This window comes from Plectropomus leopardus, chromosome 18, assembly GCF_008729295.1.
Source record: "Plectropomus leopardus isolate mb chromosome 18, YSFRI_Pleo_2.0, whole genome shotgun sequence".
Classification (NCBI taxonomy): Eukaryota; Metazoa; Chordata; class Actinopteri; order Perciformes; family Serranidae; genus Plectropomus; species Plectropomus leopardus.
The window spans coordinates 5,935,773-5,952,938 of NC_056480.1; the positions used below are offsets into that span (position 1 = coordinate 5,935,773).

Here is a 17,166-nt window from a genome sequence, read left to right on the forward strand (position 1 = left end):
CTTTGGGAAAAGGGTTGGAGGAAGCCAAGTGATGTCATCAGTGTGATCAGCATTTCAAAATAATTTAATTTTGTTACACCAGTGACCCAGGGTACCACCACTTTGTTTATGACTATGTATTTCATAATATTCATTTAGCCTTTTGTTTTTGACACAGTTTAAATAAGACAATTGTTAGTAATGCACATATGGCATTTTAAATGGTCCTTGAAATTCTACATAAATCACTAAAACCAAATATTGAGAAACCTATGGCCCAATGGTATATAACTGTTCAAAATGACTCTCTCTCTCTCTCTCTCACACACACACACACACACACAAACACACACACACACACACACACACGAATGTTGGCCTCTGAATGTGATTAAAAAATGAAAATAAACAAACATTTATACATAAATAAGCATATTTGACCTTTACTAAATAGCTAATTTTCCACACATAGGTGCAGATGCCATCAGAATTATATGTTATCTACAAAACCTTCCTCATAATTATAAGTATACAGGAAACAGAGTACAAAAATTGTATTATTAATTAGTACTAAAAGAAAATTAATAATTTAATGTTTGAAAGTAGTATCACAAAATGTTCTTCATGAAGAAATAACACAGCCCCAATATAACTTCAGTGAAACTAATCCCACAGATCATTTGATTATGGTCAGAATTTGAAATCCTTATTTACTAAATATATCAATTTTAGATAAATGTCTAATTTCGGGTATTAGAGTTCTTGTATAGTTTACAATATTTTATTCTGAAGGCAACAATGACTAATTTCCTGTTGTGGTCTTTTTCTCATTCCCGCGACCTTGACGCCTCCGATCGCAGCAAAAAACCGCATGCCGGACAACTGGACTGTACCAACTGTTTCGCAAGGGAATAAACTAATTAACCCATTGAACTGCGACCAAATATCTACCGAAGACGAATCAAAAAAATTAAATAAAGCCAGTCAATTACATCAATGCCTCCTATATCGGGTTTGACTGCAATAATAGACCAGAAAGTGTCCCCCTGGACCCCGTGAATGGTTTGATCCATCAGATGATTTCCAGCAGCTGAAAACAGCCTGCTGCCTGGAACAACGTCAGTTGTCATAACAGCGTAAAAAAACGGACTGTCTGTGTAATTACAGCTATTTATTTTACGCTAATTAACGTCCTGTAACAGGCAAAGACATTATTTACTTCACGGAAAGATATACATTATGAAAATAGCCTACTTTTTATACAATATTAATTTGAAACATGCATTGATACGCTCATTAAATCTGAAATCTCAGAAACACAAGACTTTGTTAAAAACAAGATTTCTAACTAGACTGTTAAAGGTTGGCTTAAGAAAAATCAGATGTGAGCAGATTTAACTATTTAATGTCTTTTAGTCGACTGGTGTAATTGTAAAATTGATCTTTGTCACTTTTATATATATTTTTTAGAGTAACTATATATTACAAATCCATGTCATGATGTAAATTTTTTTTTTTTTTTTACCACAACTGTTATTGTATGTAAACTTGATATTTTCTCTTTTTTTCCTTCTTTTTCTCTACCTAACTAGGGACAGGAGTTGGAAAGCAGCAATAGCTATAATCTCTATATGTGAAACATCAGTTTCTAGAGCTTATCTGTAACAGGTGGAAGTTGTACAATGTTTATTTGCATTGTCCATATCAAATACTTTTTTTTGAGTAGCCTTTAAATGTCTCCATAAACCAACCAATGAATAAACATACAATCCCATATACATTGTAGAAAATGCATTTCTACAGACATACTAAAACAGCACAAAAGTTTGCGCACTACATGCCTACATTGTCTTTTTCATTGTTTAAAAAGTGATAGGGTTTTTATCTGTCTGTATGCTGCTGGTGATACTGGTGATGACAAACTGATTAACAGCTGACATGACCTTCCTGTCACTGCGGGTGACAGAGGAGGTCAGTCCTCCAGGAGGAAATCTGCTGCCAAGTCTTACCTGATAAAATGCAGCAGGAATAAATAAAACACATCTCAAGGGTACAAACCTTGACCAAGCAGGATATGCATATAATGACACTATGGCAGTTTAATTCGTGTTTTTTTTTTTAAATAAATATTTGTATTATAACCCCTTTAAATCAGTGATTATCATTTCAAAATCTTCTCTCATGGGTGAAGATAAAAGCAGCTATTGCAGGGTTGAGGAGGAGGAGTGTCATTCATTTTTTAAAAGAGGAATTTTATAAATAGTCTGGCCAGAATCACGCCCACTCTGCCTTTTTGCTCATTTAAATAAAAATTTCAAATTAATTATAAATGAGGTCATCTGTGCTCATCTGCAGGACACAAGGAGGGCACAGAGAGCAAATGTATGTTAAAAAGCATACAAAAATTCCCTGAACGCCTCATTTTGAGACTCTTTAAAGCAGAGTACATGATGTCAGAGCTATGCTTAATGCTAAAAGGCCAAATGTATGTGAGCTTTACCAGAGAGATAAAATATGCATGACCCACTTAACTTGAAGACACTAAGGACTTCACAGACCTCAGGACTCTTTGGTTATTGCAGCTGAAGATAGAGACTTACTTTCCCTCTCCAGTCTAGCTTAAATGCAAACTTTGCCAGTTAAAAACTCAAATTGCATATGCAAAAAAAAAACAACAACTTGGATTTATGGCTAAGCAGATGATAGCTATATTTCTTTAAATTACTGGTCTACAGAGGCTAAAGATAGGCTGTGATGTGCGGAAACACTACTAATCAATGCACTGGCCGCCCTGCGACACATGAGAGGGGAAGAGAAGCAGCTCCATCAGGGTTAATGAAACTGGATCTGAACTGATGGAGCCTGCGAGGGAGCTGTTGTTGAGTCTGGAGTCTGGAATTATATGTTGATGATGCAGCAGTGGGACTTGGAAATGCAATACAGCGGGAGAAAAAAGGCAGGATGTGCTTAATACAGTAAACCTCACATCTATAGTTCATCTGAATTAAAACCTTTGTCTCTTTCTGAGCATACATACTTTATACACAGATGCACAAATACTATACATACTGCAATACTGCATTTCCATTTCTGCCACAACAAGAAAAATCAGATATTACAGGCTGAGAGGCTTCATGACACTGATCACACTGAACTTGTGCTGTTTTTCTAGAAAACTAACACAAGTCATGTGTTATAGAAGGGAGGGGTGGGTGGGATGTTGTTTTCTAGGATATAACCTCAAAATGAATAAATGATCTAATTTATCAGAGCACATCTTGAACCCGCAGGTCTCAGCGTCCATTCACTGCAACAATATCAATCTGTTGACAGCCACAATCTTTATTACGACAAGAAACGTGGAGAAAAAAACAAAAACAAAACTATGGACCCTATTAAAACAATCTATACTCACGGTGCATTTCAGGCGTGTCCAGCTACACTTTTGCTACTTATAAGGCTCATAATGTCTTGAGACATTTAAGAAGCATAACTAAAATAACTTTAGTTTGAAGACACAGGACTCAACTTCAGGATTCTGAAATAGTCAAGCTGCTCCTTATACGCTCTCTGCAACTCTGCTATGTCCACATTTTAATTAATTTTCTCATTAACGTGTTATTTAACCCACCTGCAACCCATCTGCACGTCTCTGTGTGTAACTAGCAGATCATAAGCTTGATGGGAAGCAACACATCTTACTATCTAAATAATGTGCCCTTTAAATAGTAGGAAAAAAACTGTGCCATTCTGATTTTAGACCAGTTTTTTATCGGTCAATGATGCAATTGCTTGCCCTAACAACGCACCTAACCACACTTCATTTTAAGACCCACATGCTGATGGCAGGTTCATTTTCTACTCACACAACGTTGGCGAAAAAATTACAGGGTTGCCAAAGTCATCACAAAGATGAATGTCAACGCAAACTTTCAAGGCAACCTATCTGTTAGTTGTAAGTTTTTCCAGACTGGCGAAGGATGGACCGACTGACCCACACTGTCATCCCAACTGCCGCTAGCTTGGCTAAAAAACTATATGTGATGGAGAAGCAGGACAGATAATTCCTCCAACACTTTACCATGCTTTTCTCATGTTATTTCAGATTCTCAGGGTTTCCATAAATACACCATGTGTCTTTGAACGTTTTACGCAAGCCTCAAAGAATTTACAGCAGAGCGAATTGTGCCTGCAATCCACTGATGTCCTGCCAAGCAGCAGACATAAGTTGACCTGATTAGCTCTTCACTCTGATGCAGGCAGCGTCACTTTAGCAAAATAATGTGTATTGACTATTTATTGGTATCATTTCGGGTATAATGTAACCTAATATACCTGGTTAGAACACTCAAGTGCATGAATAAGGTAAAGTAAGAGCAAAGATCGATGAGGAACTGATTCAGTCCGCATGTGTCGCTGAACTTTTCCTAAACAAAGAGCCTTCTTATTGAGACTTCCTCTGAGGGAGTGCATGTCCATACTTGCCTGCACCTGACTGAGACATGGGGAGGTTCAGAGAGCCTCCCATAAACCCATAGAGGCATGGAGTTATTGCCCCTCCTACACACTAACACAAAGGCAACCACAAACCCAAACAGCCTGCAGTTACACTTAAAACATCCATCTGGATCCTCTCTGCGCATTTGACCAAGGGGGAGAGCACATTTCTGTCTGCAAAAGGGGTTATAAAACGCTCTTTTCATTGTAAAAAACACAAGTACACAATGGTTTGGTTTTACAGGGCGAGCACACATATTTGGAGAGCACACCGCTGAAGTCACAGTCTGAATATAACTACAGCTGCTGCAGAGTGGGAGTCGAGCCGACTGCAGTTGGTGTGGTTATCGAGTGCAGAGCTACAGAAAAATCTCCAACTGATTTCCTTGCGAGCAGATGACATTGCTGTGTAAACTGAATCGCATCCTCTGTGTTTGCAGATGGAAAAAAGCTTGAGGTATAAATAACACCTCTTTGGCACCATGCTGTTGGTTTTTTCCTGTAATTTCCAGAGAACTGATATCTTTCTACGACATTAACGCCCTCAACAGCTGCATCTGATGAACACAAAATGCCACGCCAATGACTGAAACTGATTTCAGCAAACATTTAGGAAATATGCCTCTTCGCTTTCTGGCAGACAGTTAGATGAAAACCTTGGCACCAGGGTGCCTGGTGGCTCAGTGGACAGAGGGGCGCCTCACGTACAGAGGCTGCAGCGGCCGCGGGTTCGACTCGAGCCTCGGCCCTTTGCCGCTTGGCTCCCCCCTTTCACACTCACATTGTCCTGTCAATTAAAGGCCATAAAGGCTCCAAAAAAAGACAGTGCACGCTTGTTCGTCGAAAAATTGCACATCATCAGCCTGTAGCAGTTAGTGGGCCGCGGTGCATCCAATGAGAACAGTCCAAGTGTTCAACATGGGTGCCGAAAGCAGGTGGCCGGCACTCTATGGAAAATAGCTGGAGTGGATCTCTTCACAACAGTGACATCAATTTTTAAGTTGATATAACAAACCTGTCGCTATTTTTACACATTCAGCAAACACAGAGTAACATTGTTCAGTTTGAGACGCGTTTCTGTTCGACTGATTAATCAAAGACCAATATTAACTCTTTTTTTAGCTCTGTTTTTGGTCTCTACCAACTCCTGAGGGAAATATCTCTCTCTTCAGCTGCTAAATGCTTCACTATTTTCACCAGCTGATCTCTAACTGCATCAGTTTGCTGTTATTTTGTTGATACTGATCAAGTCATGTACAGTGAGTTTTCACAGCTTTTTCTGCCTTCTGCAGCCAAAAATTACGCTATGAGAGCAATGAAAGTGAACCAAAACTGTGAAGTTGTTGGCCAGACAGCTCAACAATGATCTGAGACTGTAACTCTCTGAGGGAGCTGCACGATCAGGTGATAATTCTCTGTAGGTTCATTACTACAAGCAAACCCGTTCACTTTGTCATTTGATACATTTTCTTCATGAAAATACAGACCAAAGCTTCTTTTAGTATGAGTGGTATCAATCTCCACATATAACTCTACGCCAGTGAGTAAACCAGAATATTTTCAAAATTATAAAACACAAAAGAGGGGCCAGGAAAGATTTCTATCCACTTTTCCAACAATAAAACGCTGATGACTGATGTGTGCATTTGTCTCTCGGGTTGAACACCATCCCTGCCTCATGCCCAGTCAGTCACATTGCTCACATACAGTCACACCCCTGTGTCTGCCCTCTAGCAGTTGGCACAGCGGTGTCATCTCAAGCTCTCAGCTGTTACTGCGGCGTACCACTGACTGGACCCGCAGCTGTCGGGGACCGCAGCAATACTTGCTTCTACATCATCTCCAGATTAGAGCATCGGGAAATCGAGGTGAGGATGAAACACATCGCTTTTAAAGTGTTTTGGCATTCGCTTACATCACTGCTACAGATGAATAGAGAATATGATTCAGCTTCCAAATTATCTCTTATCTCTCATCGGCGTACTTAAACATAGAAAGAGAATAAATGTTTGCAAAGATTTAATTATCCTTTTTCCTCTCAACAAATATTGACCTTAAGGAACACGTACATCTAAACACAGACACATACCTTGTATAGAAGCATTTTGACACAGTTAATTACAGTCCATGTGTGTGAAAAAATGTACATATCTGCAGTTTTCCTTGAAAGCGTCACACAGGGAGCCAGACTCTGGAGTCGTTGTAAAAGAAGGACTGCTTTGGCAAAATCTGTGGATTGTAGAAACCTAGAAAAAGGGGAAGAAATTTTAATTTGATGCTTTTATGCTTGCAATTATATGAGAAACTGAAATACTTAAAAAGATTACGACTGCATACGTGTTTTTTTCCTGTAGCCAGAGACAGTAATGTCAGACAAATGGACAACTTGAGCTATTCCCCCAGAAAAGAATTGTGCCTGATTTCTAATTTTTCTGAAACCTTAAATCCAGATAAATTTTATATAACAAAACACTGACCAGCTGCAGTAGAGTTGTTATTCTCTCTCGCTTCAGTCTCAGGGCGTAGGCTTTGTTTCACATATGAAACAGGGTGTTTGGCTGTCCTTCACCAGAAAATTTTGGGAGTCAAATACTATTTGTCCTACAGTCTGCATGCACCAATTTGTGCCTTTTCTGCATCAATTTAAGGTGTAAATGTCTTTAATTTTCAAAGATAAAAGCAGTCTAGAACTTTCATGTTTTCATTGAGGGGGACAAACGCACGTTACAAATAATGAGGGGGACGTGTCCCCTGCAGAACAGAGGAGTTAAAGGGAGCCTATGAAATGGGACATCTCTTCAAGACTCTCATACATCATCACTGATCATGAATGGTTCACATAAACAGATGTGACTCTGGCAATAATGGTGCCATCCAAATAACATATGCCATTTATCTGATAACGACTGAAAAGTATGGATGCCCCTGGTTCGTTTATAGCTTAAGTTGCAATACTATCAATCGATCAAATATTGAGCTCTGCTTCATTACCAGGTCACTGGCAGTCTGTGTAGGCCAACGTTAACCACTCGTGCTTCTCTCTGCCAGTCTGCACGTTAGAGAAGTGGTAACAAGCACATCGACGTCGCTGCTGGACATAAACTAAATTTCAGGCATCACATGCCATCAAAGGGAGGGAATGTGACATGGAAATTTGCCAAAATGCAGGACTTTCATGCACAAATCAGCTATAATATAACGTTACCCAGCTAGCAAGTTGGTGACGGAGACATCAGCATATCAGGGATTTTTTTATGTATGTTAAAGAGAAAAGGACCATAATACATTGGAAAAAGATTTAACTAAGATAATACAATCATTATTGTAATTTTTAAAACATTTTTTAACAAATACATTTTGGGGTTTTTGCTTGTGCAGTCATCTTGTTGATGATTTTTCATGACACTCAGTTTGAAATGTGAATCTGGAAAAACCTGTTTGGAGAGCCATTTCGCCCAATTAGTTTTCCATCTCTATCCCAGGAACAGTCGGGACACCGTGCCCCTGGACTTGAATGTGCAAAATGAAGCGGTAAGGAATACGTGGTAGGGGCAAGTGGTGTATTGGGATTAAACCTTATAAAATGGGACTGATGGAGTTAAAGAAAAAACACAGGCAGATACCAGGAGTTACTTTATGATAAAATCTTGTCATTAAATTTTCATGTGCACCTACTTCTCCTTACCCTGCCTCATTTACATTCACTTAAGTCAGCACATTTCCCACGGCTAATTTCAAAAGCTCCCACAGTGGGAATGCAAATTTAATACAACCAAATCTATACCAATGTATTCATTAAAGATGTACAAATTAAAATGACTACAACAAGCAACTAGTAGGTGAAAAAATGGCATGTTTTTGGGTGGGTGACACACTCAACCCACCCAAAAATTGTGGCAGACCAAGTGCCTCCTCTCATGGCAGCAGCACTCCCTGATGGCAGGGACCCTCTGGCAGGACAATGCACCACGACACACCAAAAAAACTGCTCAGCAATGGCTCGAGGAGCGTGACAAAGAGGTCAACGTGTCGACCTGGCCTCTAATCTCAATCCCAATCTCATCGAGCATCCGTCGGACATACTAGTTACCCACCTTGCAGCCCACGTGATTAAAAGGATCTGCCACCAACGCCTCGCTGCCAGACCCCACAGGACACTAGAGGTCCTGTGCACATCCCTTTGGTGTGAAGCATGGCGCACTGTCCTGCTGCATCAGTGTTTGGGGCCTTTGTCAGGTGGCATCCACCATTGCATTTAAACAAGATGATCAATTTAATTTACTTCTTCTCTCAGTGGTTTTAACGTTTTGGTTTATTGGTGTACATAACAACAACCAAAATATCCTTAAAATGCATGATTTTTTAAAAGAAATATTTATGTTTCACATGGTGTATTTATTAATCATTTTAGTATTACCTGGACCTGGCCTCGTATCAGCCCGTGAGGGTGTCCTCTCAGTTTTGGATGCAAATGCAGAAGAGGGCATGTGATGCTTAGATGGGCTGTTATAATCCTTGATGTCATAATGCCCCGGGCCTGGCAAGGGAGGGTCCTTAGGAACAATCACGGGAGGCGCTGATATTGCCAAATAATATCCCCTCCTTCGAAAACAGTGAATGGAATTCACATTTTAGACTTTAAAATAAATGACTAGTGGTTTAATAATTAAAGCCATAAATTTAGTGTTTACTCACGGCAGGATGGTTCTCTTCACCGGTGCAGGGGTCTGATGGGGACTGTAGGCTCCTGGGCCTGGTACATGGTCGTCCTTCAGAGCAGGGATTCTTTGGGTTTTTGATTTGAAGGGGGACAGGACTGCCTTGGAGCTGTGCTGGATTAAGTGGCCATTCAACTCGTAGTGGCCTTTAACAAATACGTAAAAACTAGGCTAAATAAAATTAAGAATAAAAAAGATGACACACAGAAAACATGCACGCAAATGGTCGAAAAATTGAGGTAGTTACATGGTGATGGCCCATTTTTCTTTGGATAAAAAGAGTCGCGTCCAGCTTTTGACAGGAAAGCTGAAGTGCCGACCACTGAGGAGAATCTTTCTCTGCTAACACATCGCACCTGTGCAAACAGAAGACACAAAAAAGCTGCACGTTAACTAAAAGATGCACCACACAGTCTTAAAAGCAACTTGCATAATTCACATACATACATCATACTGATTCGGGGCCGGAGTTTTGTGCTTCGGACCATCCAGCTGCACAGCCACAGGCAGCCTGAACACCCTGGAGACTCCGATGTTGAAGTTGTTTTTGTTTATGAAGGAGCTCTGCAGGTTGTAAGCGTTTGGTCCTGGGGTGCCTCTGTTTGGGTTACTGGAAGACCTGGGAGCCTGTTGGAGAGGATGAGGTGATAAATAATGCTTCTGCTCATATTTTAAAAAATATTTGGTGTATGTACAGGCAGATTTAGCAGAATCTAAACTCTATTTCAGGGCTATAACTACATTCGATGTCATGTTAACTGTATTCTGAGTGGGGATTTGGGGGATTTTGGCAACCATGGAACGCAATTTAGAGTTCCATGTTGTAAAATAAAAGTTACAGAAAATTACGTTAAAGGTTCAGTGTGGGATTTAGGGGTATATATTGGCAAAAATGAAATATAAAGCAAAAAGTATATATCCTTTAGTGTATAATCACCTGAAAACAGCAATTTCTGTGTTTTCATTTCCTTAGAATGAGCCATTTATATCTAGCAGGGAGCGGGTCTTCGTCCACAAAAATCGCTATGTTGCACCACCATGTTTCTACAGAGGCCCGGAAAGGACAAACCAAACACTGACTCTTAATCGAGCAATTCGCGTTTTTGCTTCGGCCACTTCAGTTAGCAGCCCCTCTGCGATGAACACCGTTGAAGAAACACTGATTTGAAATGTGAGACTGTTTTATTTTGTATTGTTACTGGCTTAAATCACTGGGTTTGTTGTTTTGGAGAGGAAGAGACCTCTGTGGATAATTCGGCTCTAAGTAAAAACCTCCTAAATGTCTGGATCTAAAGCAACTACCACAATGCTATGTGCCTGATCAGACCAATTAACACTCCCACAGGTGGATGACGTAAAGTGTAAAAGTCCTTGTGAAACAATGGTGGCCAGCCAAATCTCATATTACAATTAAACGGCAAGAAAAAACATGTTTCTGAAAACATTTGAGGGGAGAAACAGGGAACTCATCAGGGCTGCTTAGGTTTACCGTTTGATCTCAGTTTTTTCACCGTCCGCTTTCACTGTGCAGGAGGCAGCGTAGCGCCCACTTCCTGTTCACAAACCTTCACTATTACAGCTAAACGGGGTGTTGAAGTATATTTCTGAGAACATATTAGGTAAAAAATGGGCAATGCAGTGACACAATCTTGAGTTATATTCAATCAGCACTGCCTTGTTTTATCATTTGGATTTTGGTCTGACTGTAAGAGAGACAGAGAGAGAGAGCAACAGTGTCATTTGGCGGTGTTTCACCGGGTGGGGCAGGTGGGGATATCTTGGCACTGGTTAGATAGGAAAGCTTACCACAGTTCATCTACACATATTATCCACAAAGCTGGCTGAAAGTCAGCAATGAACCTTCTCAACTTGACCTTAATATTTCTGCCCTGCTCAGCATGCACCTAAAATCAGTGCACATGACTCGGGGGAGCTGACCTTAGATGCAACAAAGCCTGAGGTGCCTTTCTTAGAGAAGGATGGACTTAAGACCTCAGCACTGGAGATACAACCATAACTGCCTGGACCTGGATTTTCATTCTGAAACAAAACAAATCATTATCAAGTTATAATTATTTTTTTTAGCTGATACTTTTGTAATGGATTTGAGAGAGTCCCTACCTGACAGACTTGTGAAGGGAATCTCTTAGCTTGAGATGAAAAGCCTTTCTTTTCTTGATTTGTTGTCACCACTCTTTGGTATTTCGCTGGTATTGAAGATGAAATTTCGTAGGCTGGAATATTATCTGTTTTAAGATAAAAATAACAGTTATGACCATAAAACTTCAAATATAAACCTAGTCCCAATCAAATGCCCAATTCTTTGTACAAGCTGGGTGTGACTACACATTTTGACAAATTAAGTCCTGTTTCAATTGGAAACCCAGTCTGATTGCCATACAGTTAATTTTTATATTAAGTTCATTGGATGTATAAAACCTGATTGTTCATGCTGGAGAAAATATTAGTTAACTGCTTAGATAACGATCATTGTGTGTAGATGTCCATCAATATGTACATGCTACACACAATGTTAGCTTGGTAAGAATCTCACAGTTCAATCGCTCAGTTAATTTTACTGACATTACTGACATTATTACTGGCATAATAAACAAGAGAGATGCAAAAAAAGAATAGTAGATGTAAAAGACATTTTTTTAAAAAAAAGCAAGGAAAAAATGTCCAGAAAGCTGTATCCATGATTATCATAATGCTATATTTAAAAGTTTTTCTTCTTTTTTTCAAGTTAAATTTTCGCTTTTTATTTCTTCTGATTTAAATTTTAATGTCATTTTCTTGTACTTTTCTCAGATTTCTTGCTAACTTTGGGGTCATTTCCTATTTTGTTGCCCATTACCTTCTCCCCATGTTTTTGAAAAATAAATAAATAAAGCCAATTTGCCCATGTTTCCAAAGCAAAAGTTTTGTGTCTCACATAGATGCCTGTCCCACATTTAACCCTGATGAGTTCAGTAATTTAAGTAAATAATAGCCCGGGCTATTAATTCAAGTTTTAAGGTAAAATATATAAGTTAAGTCATAATTTTGACTTACTTTTATCATTTCCTCGGTACATGTTGCCCATAGTTCAGCAGAAAGTTGGTAAATCTGAGGCCATATTTGTGTTGCCATAGCAACGCAGAAACAGACAGTCGTTCCAGTTCACGCGCTGCCGCGGTCGTGTAGCGCCATCTCCCGGTAACGTGTCCGCCCGTCCGCCGCTCTTTTATGCTCTCCAACCCGCCTCTGTTTTGTTTCTAGAATAGTTGGATCCACCATGGCGATGCATGCGAAGGCGACTCCACCGCAGATCCCCGACACCCGCCGGGAGCTCGCCGAGCTGGTGAAGAGGAAACAAGAACTCGCTGTGAGTTACCGTAATTTCGTCAAAGATGAAACCGGCGTTAAGTATTTTTTTTAACAATAAAATAAACCGCGTTTCAACAGCGGCGACTGATAGCCGAGGCCTTGCTAAAAGCTAGGCTAATGATAGCAGTTGCTAACGTTGGGTAGCTACCGTTAAGACAGCACAGCAGCGACCGTAACTATATTGGCTGACAAACGTTGACTATAATGGTACGTTGTGATTACAACACCTATGTTTTTCGTAAACATTTCATATTATAATATCAGCATTACCTTTTTTTGCGCTCACTAGCATTGCTGCAGTGAATGTGCTAGCTTGTTAGCATAGCTTCAATTTAGCCGCCGCCTGGTTGGCGAAGTTCTCGCGTTATGTTCTTCTTCTTCGGCTTTTAGCAGCAGTGTGCATCTTAAATGTTGCACCACTGCCATCCTCTGGAGTTTGTTGACAAATTTTCTCCCAAAACTTTGTTGGATACATGCAGTATTTACATATGTTGTCATTATAAAAGTCGTGATTTCGAAATAAGTACATTTGCACATCAAATAAATAAAATGTAGAGAAAAACAAAAACAAAACCTTCATTGACTGCTAAACAGATGGACGAAAACTGAAATGTCTTTATAATCCAATGTTTTTTTTCCAATCTAAATTTTTTCAGTTTTAAATTTTCAAGTATTCAAGTATGTTTTGGATTGGTATGTTTCAAAATTTGAAAAGGAAAGTAGGAATTTGTAGTAGTTGGACTTCTCACCCACCTGCCTGGCATCTCTGTTCTGCTTGAAGCTAAGGTGACTCATTTGTATCTGCTTCCCCGACATCAAAAATAACCCCAAAATCAAATATCAAGACTCACGCAAACATGTCTAAAAACCTGTCTGATTGTATTTGCACGGCACTCACTGCTTAGTCACAATTAATTAATGGTTGTTGTTTTTTTTAACATGTCTTCAATATCTTAGGAAACGTTGGTAAACTTGGAAAGACAAATATATGCATTTGAAGGCAGCTACCTAGAAGACACCCAGATGTATGGCAATATTATCAGAGGATGGGATCGATACCTCACCAACCAAAAGTAAGTATATCATAAAATTCCAAATTAACAAATGCAAGGCAACTTTTTTCAATTAAGCTTTGCTATAAGCTGAAAACTGACAAAGGAAATGCTGCAGCACCGTTAAAGTGTAATGAGCAGGTGCTTGGTGGGAACTTTGTGTCATCCCATTTAAAAATGAGCAAATCACTTAACCACACTTTTGGTATTTTGACAGGAACTCCAACAGTAAGACTGATAGAAGGAATAGGAAATTCAAGGAAGCAGAGCGTTTATTCAGCAAGTCCTCCGTAACATCAGTTGCAGTAAGTGTCTCTCACTGGAGTTTTTCTGCATGAAAAGACAAAAAAAACTAATGCAATTGCACTCTCTGTTTTGGCTCACAGGCAGTATGTGCACTCGGTGGGATACCAGATCACATGAATGAAAAACGTGAGTTGGTTTTGTCACTTTTGCAGGCCAGTCAGTGTTTCTTCATAGTCTTTAGTACTTACTGACTGTGAGGTTTTGCTTTCATTTGGGTCGCTTCAGGTGAGGCAGGCAGCGGCACAGAAAGCGACGCCTCGCCAGATCTCCAGAACCAAGAGAACGAACCCAGCCAGGAGGACACGGAAGATGTGGACTCAACGCTGCAGGACCTAAAGCCTCAGAAAGCTGCCTCCTCTTCCTCCTCAGGAAGCCATCACGGGAGCCACAAGAAGAGAAAGAACAAAAACAGACACAGGTACACGATAAAGATACAGCATGTTGTTTAATCTCTGCGTCTTTGCCCTTCTGATTGTGTCGTAAATTAATATCCATTCTCAGGATTTCCTTCAGTTCATAGCAGATCAGTGTGTTTACATGCTCACAAGAAACCAGGTTACTCTGAGAAAGTGTTTTTTCTGGAGTTCATGTGTGTTTAATATCTTTTCATTTACTGAAGTGTCTCGGTGAAGGAATGCCGTGTTAAGTTGTGTTAAATTGCCTTTTCTGTAGGCTTTTCTTTTTACAGTAGTTTACATTTGGGCCATTAAAAACATACTTTGGCCACCAGAAAGATAAAAATGAAAAGGTTCATCACATCACATTAACTTTTTTTTGGTTAACTAGCAGAGAACAACAGAATGACTGCAGTCCAAATACTGCGGAAAATTAGTACAAATGAAATTAGAAATAATTTCAACTATTCAGAAGCGATATGTGTCGATAAATCTTTTTTTATTTTTATTTTTTGTCAACACTTTGCAAATATAAAATGATCCTAATTTTTTTTTTTTTAAAGAAGATTTTTTGGGTGGGGTGGGCTTAAAAATATCAAATACTTTCAGACCAGTCCTGTTTGGAAAGTTTCCCAGAGACGCTGTTAGTCCAAATATAAAATAGTCCTCACCCCTTTTCTCTCCAAGTGAAAAAAAAAATAAATCCAATATTGTGAATATTTCAATGTAATTTCCTGGGGAAAGACATTATTTTTGGGCCAATGTGGTATTTTTTGTTTTCCAATCATGGTTTGAAGGTTGTGCATTGACTTAAGAGCATGTAATCACACTGAATACTTGATGGAAAGGCTGTTTTTGTTATTAACAGTTCACAAATGACTGGTTAGTTAACTCAAATTGTTGTTGACACTTGAACTGTGTAATGTGGCATATTAACACAGCAGGTGCTCCACCTAACACACTGTGACGGAGCGTTTCTCTCACTCTGTAAAGTGCGGACTGCAGTATTATGTAGACGTAGGGCTTTAGACTCAGGTTGGTGAACTAACAGCTGCTGCTGTCTTCCTTCCCCTAATGCTGCCCCCCCAGTCCTTCTGCCATGTATGATTATGACTTTGAGTAAGTCTGATTTTTACTCTCTGCTCCTGCCGGTCTTCACATCCTGCCTGCTGCAAACCCCATCCTCGACCTTTCCACCATTTTCCCAACTCTCTCTTTCTTTCTCTCTGCTTCTCTTAGTAGAGTTTGCTAGTTATTCAGTCATACTGCATGTCCAACACTTCATTCTTTAATTTTGAATGCATCCAGCACTCTGAGCTCCATTAGATTGTATTGCTTGTCCCTGGGGTGTTTTCATATCGTTCTGACCCCCAGATTCATTTCCAATGTGCTTCCCCCAACTCCAGCAACCAAATCAAATGTTGCCGGTGTTGTCAGATGCTGGGCTGGCTACAGATTTGTGCACAAACAAGAACAAACACATGGTCATATAGCGTTCTTGTTATGGGCTTGTTTCTAGGCTTCTTCATGATACAGTAGTGATTGCGCTTTTCACAATAGTTCCCTTTAAAAGGAGGTTTATGATCTGTTAATATCTAATGCAGCCCTTTCTTTCTCATTGTTGCAGATTTGACATGAAGGTTAACAAGAAACCGAGAGCTGTAAGTGGAGTTCTTTGTTGATTTAATAATACTTTTGTTTGTGCTGCAATTAAAGATTATTTTCATTGGTGACTAAACTCGCTGTTATTTTCTCAGGTGTTTAGTCTCTAAAATGTCAGAAAATAATGAAGAAATGTTATAATTTCTCACAGAACAAGATTGCATCTTCAGATGTTTTTTTTCTCACTAACAGTCCAAAATGCCCAAAACATTTTGTAATAAAAGTATGAAAATGCTCAGATATGGGATGCAATGTTTGAATGTTTTTTTTTATGACATTACATTGTTAAATCTCAAAATAATTACGAAGTTCTTTTGGTTTTCTTTTTTTAGTAATTTACCAAATGCTTTTTGCATTAGCAATTCATGAGCATTGTCAATTTAAACAAGATTTTGCAGCGCAGCTTAAACCAGAACAAGACATTGCATACAACACTTGTGTATTTTATGCAAAAAGTTTTTCAAACTCTGCATGATAAAAATTGAGGCAGTGGAATATCAAATACAAAGCGGGTAAAACAAAATTGCCAAGTCATGTTTAATGTTACAAGAAACATGTTGGCAAAGCTGTCCACAAAGCAGTTGATGGCACTTTTTGTTTTTCTTCAATTTCGGTCATTGCAAAGTTGAATTTCAAGTGGCACTAATAAAATCTTACAAAGTCTAACTTAACCCTGGATTAACTGATTTACCTTTGCAGCTGTCTGTTGCTGTCCTTGCGTTATTTTCCTCAGTCATTGTCTTCTGTCCTCCTGCAGGATTATTCGACTTAACGAAGACGACTGGAACGCCTGGACGCATGAGGAAACCTGTAGAGAAACACAAGATATCTGGACTTTATGAACTTTGTTTTGCCTTTTTTTGTCCTACGGTTGTCATATTTCAGCCTGTACTGTGTGTATTGCTTGAAACATTCCCCCCCGGACACCTACCTTTGGTCACAGTTAGGATTTTGACCCACCAAGTCAGTAGAAACTGGTGTTGCATGTTACTAGAGGCCTGATGAGGCCCACCTCCAGTAACACACCATCTTGTACAGTGTTTAAAAAGATTGTATTTATTATGTAGTTCATTTCCCATTGTGAGATTTTTTTTTTTAACGTCACATAGTCCTATAATCCCTGAATACCCTGGATTCTTTTATTACATGATTGTTTTGCAAAAAATAATAAAATACAAGTAACATGAA

General features: G+C 39.3%; 2 protein-coding genes across 3 annotated transcripts; one reads left to right on the forward strand and one right to left on the reverse strand.

Moving 5' to 3' along the window:
- Positions 1–6,648: 6,648 nt before the first annotated feature.
- stpg1 (sperm-tail PG-rich repeat containing 1) lies at positions 6,649–12,326 on the reverse strand. Of its 2 annotated transcripts, XM_042507230.1 has the most exons (8): positions 12,249–12,325; positions 11,316–11,440; positions 11,133–11,234; positions 9,642–9,821; positions 9,442–9,550; positions 9,172–9,340; positions 8,894–9,078; positions 6,649–6,722 (listed from the first exon to the last, which is right to left on the reverse strand). In XM_042507230.1, the coding sequence occupies exons 1-8, from the start codon at positions 12,277–12,279 to the stop codon at positions 6,649–6,651; spliced, it is 975 nt and encodes a 324-aa protein (XP_042363164.1). In that variant the 5' UTR covers positions 12,280–12,325. The 2 variants fall into 2 exon arrangements, with proteins under 2 accessions (XP_042363164.1, XP_042363165.1); XM_042507231.1 differs by lacking the exons at positions 11,133–11,234; positions 11,316–11,440 and having other exon boundaries at positions 12,249–12,326.
- A 66-nt stretch (positions 12,327–12,392) lies between these two features.
- Positions 12,393–17,166, forward strand: meaf6 (MYST/Esa1-associated factor 6). The gene is made up of 7 exons (XM_042507233.1): positions 12,393–12,561; positions 13,521–13,636; positions 13,833–13,920; positions 14,002–14,047; positions 14,147–14,339; positions 15,944–15,977; positions 16,736–17,166. Exons 1-7 carry the CDS (start codon positions 12,472–12,474, stop codon positions 16,748–16,750), a joined length of 582 nt encoding a protein of 193 aa, XP_042363167.1. The 5' UTR covers positions 12,393–12,471; the 3' UTR covers positions 16,751–17,166.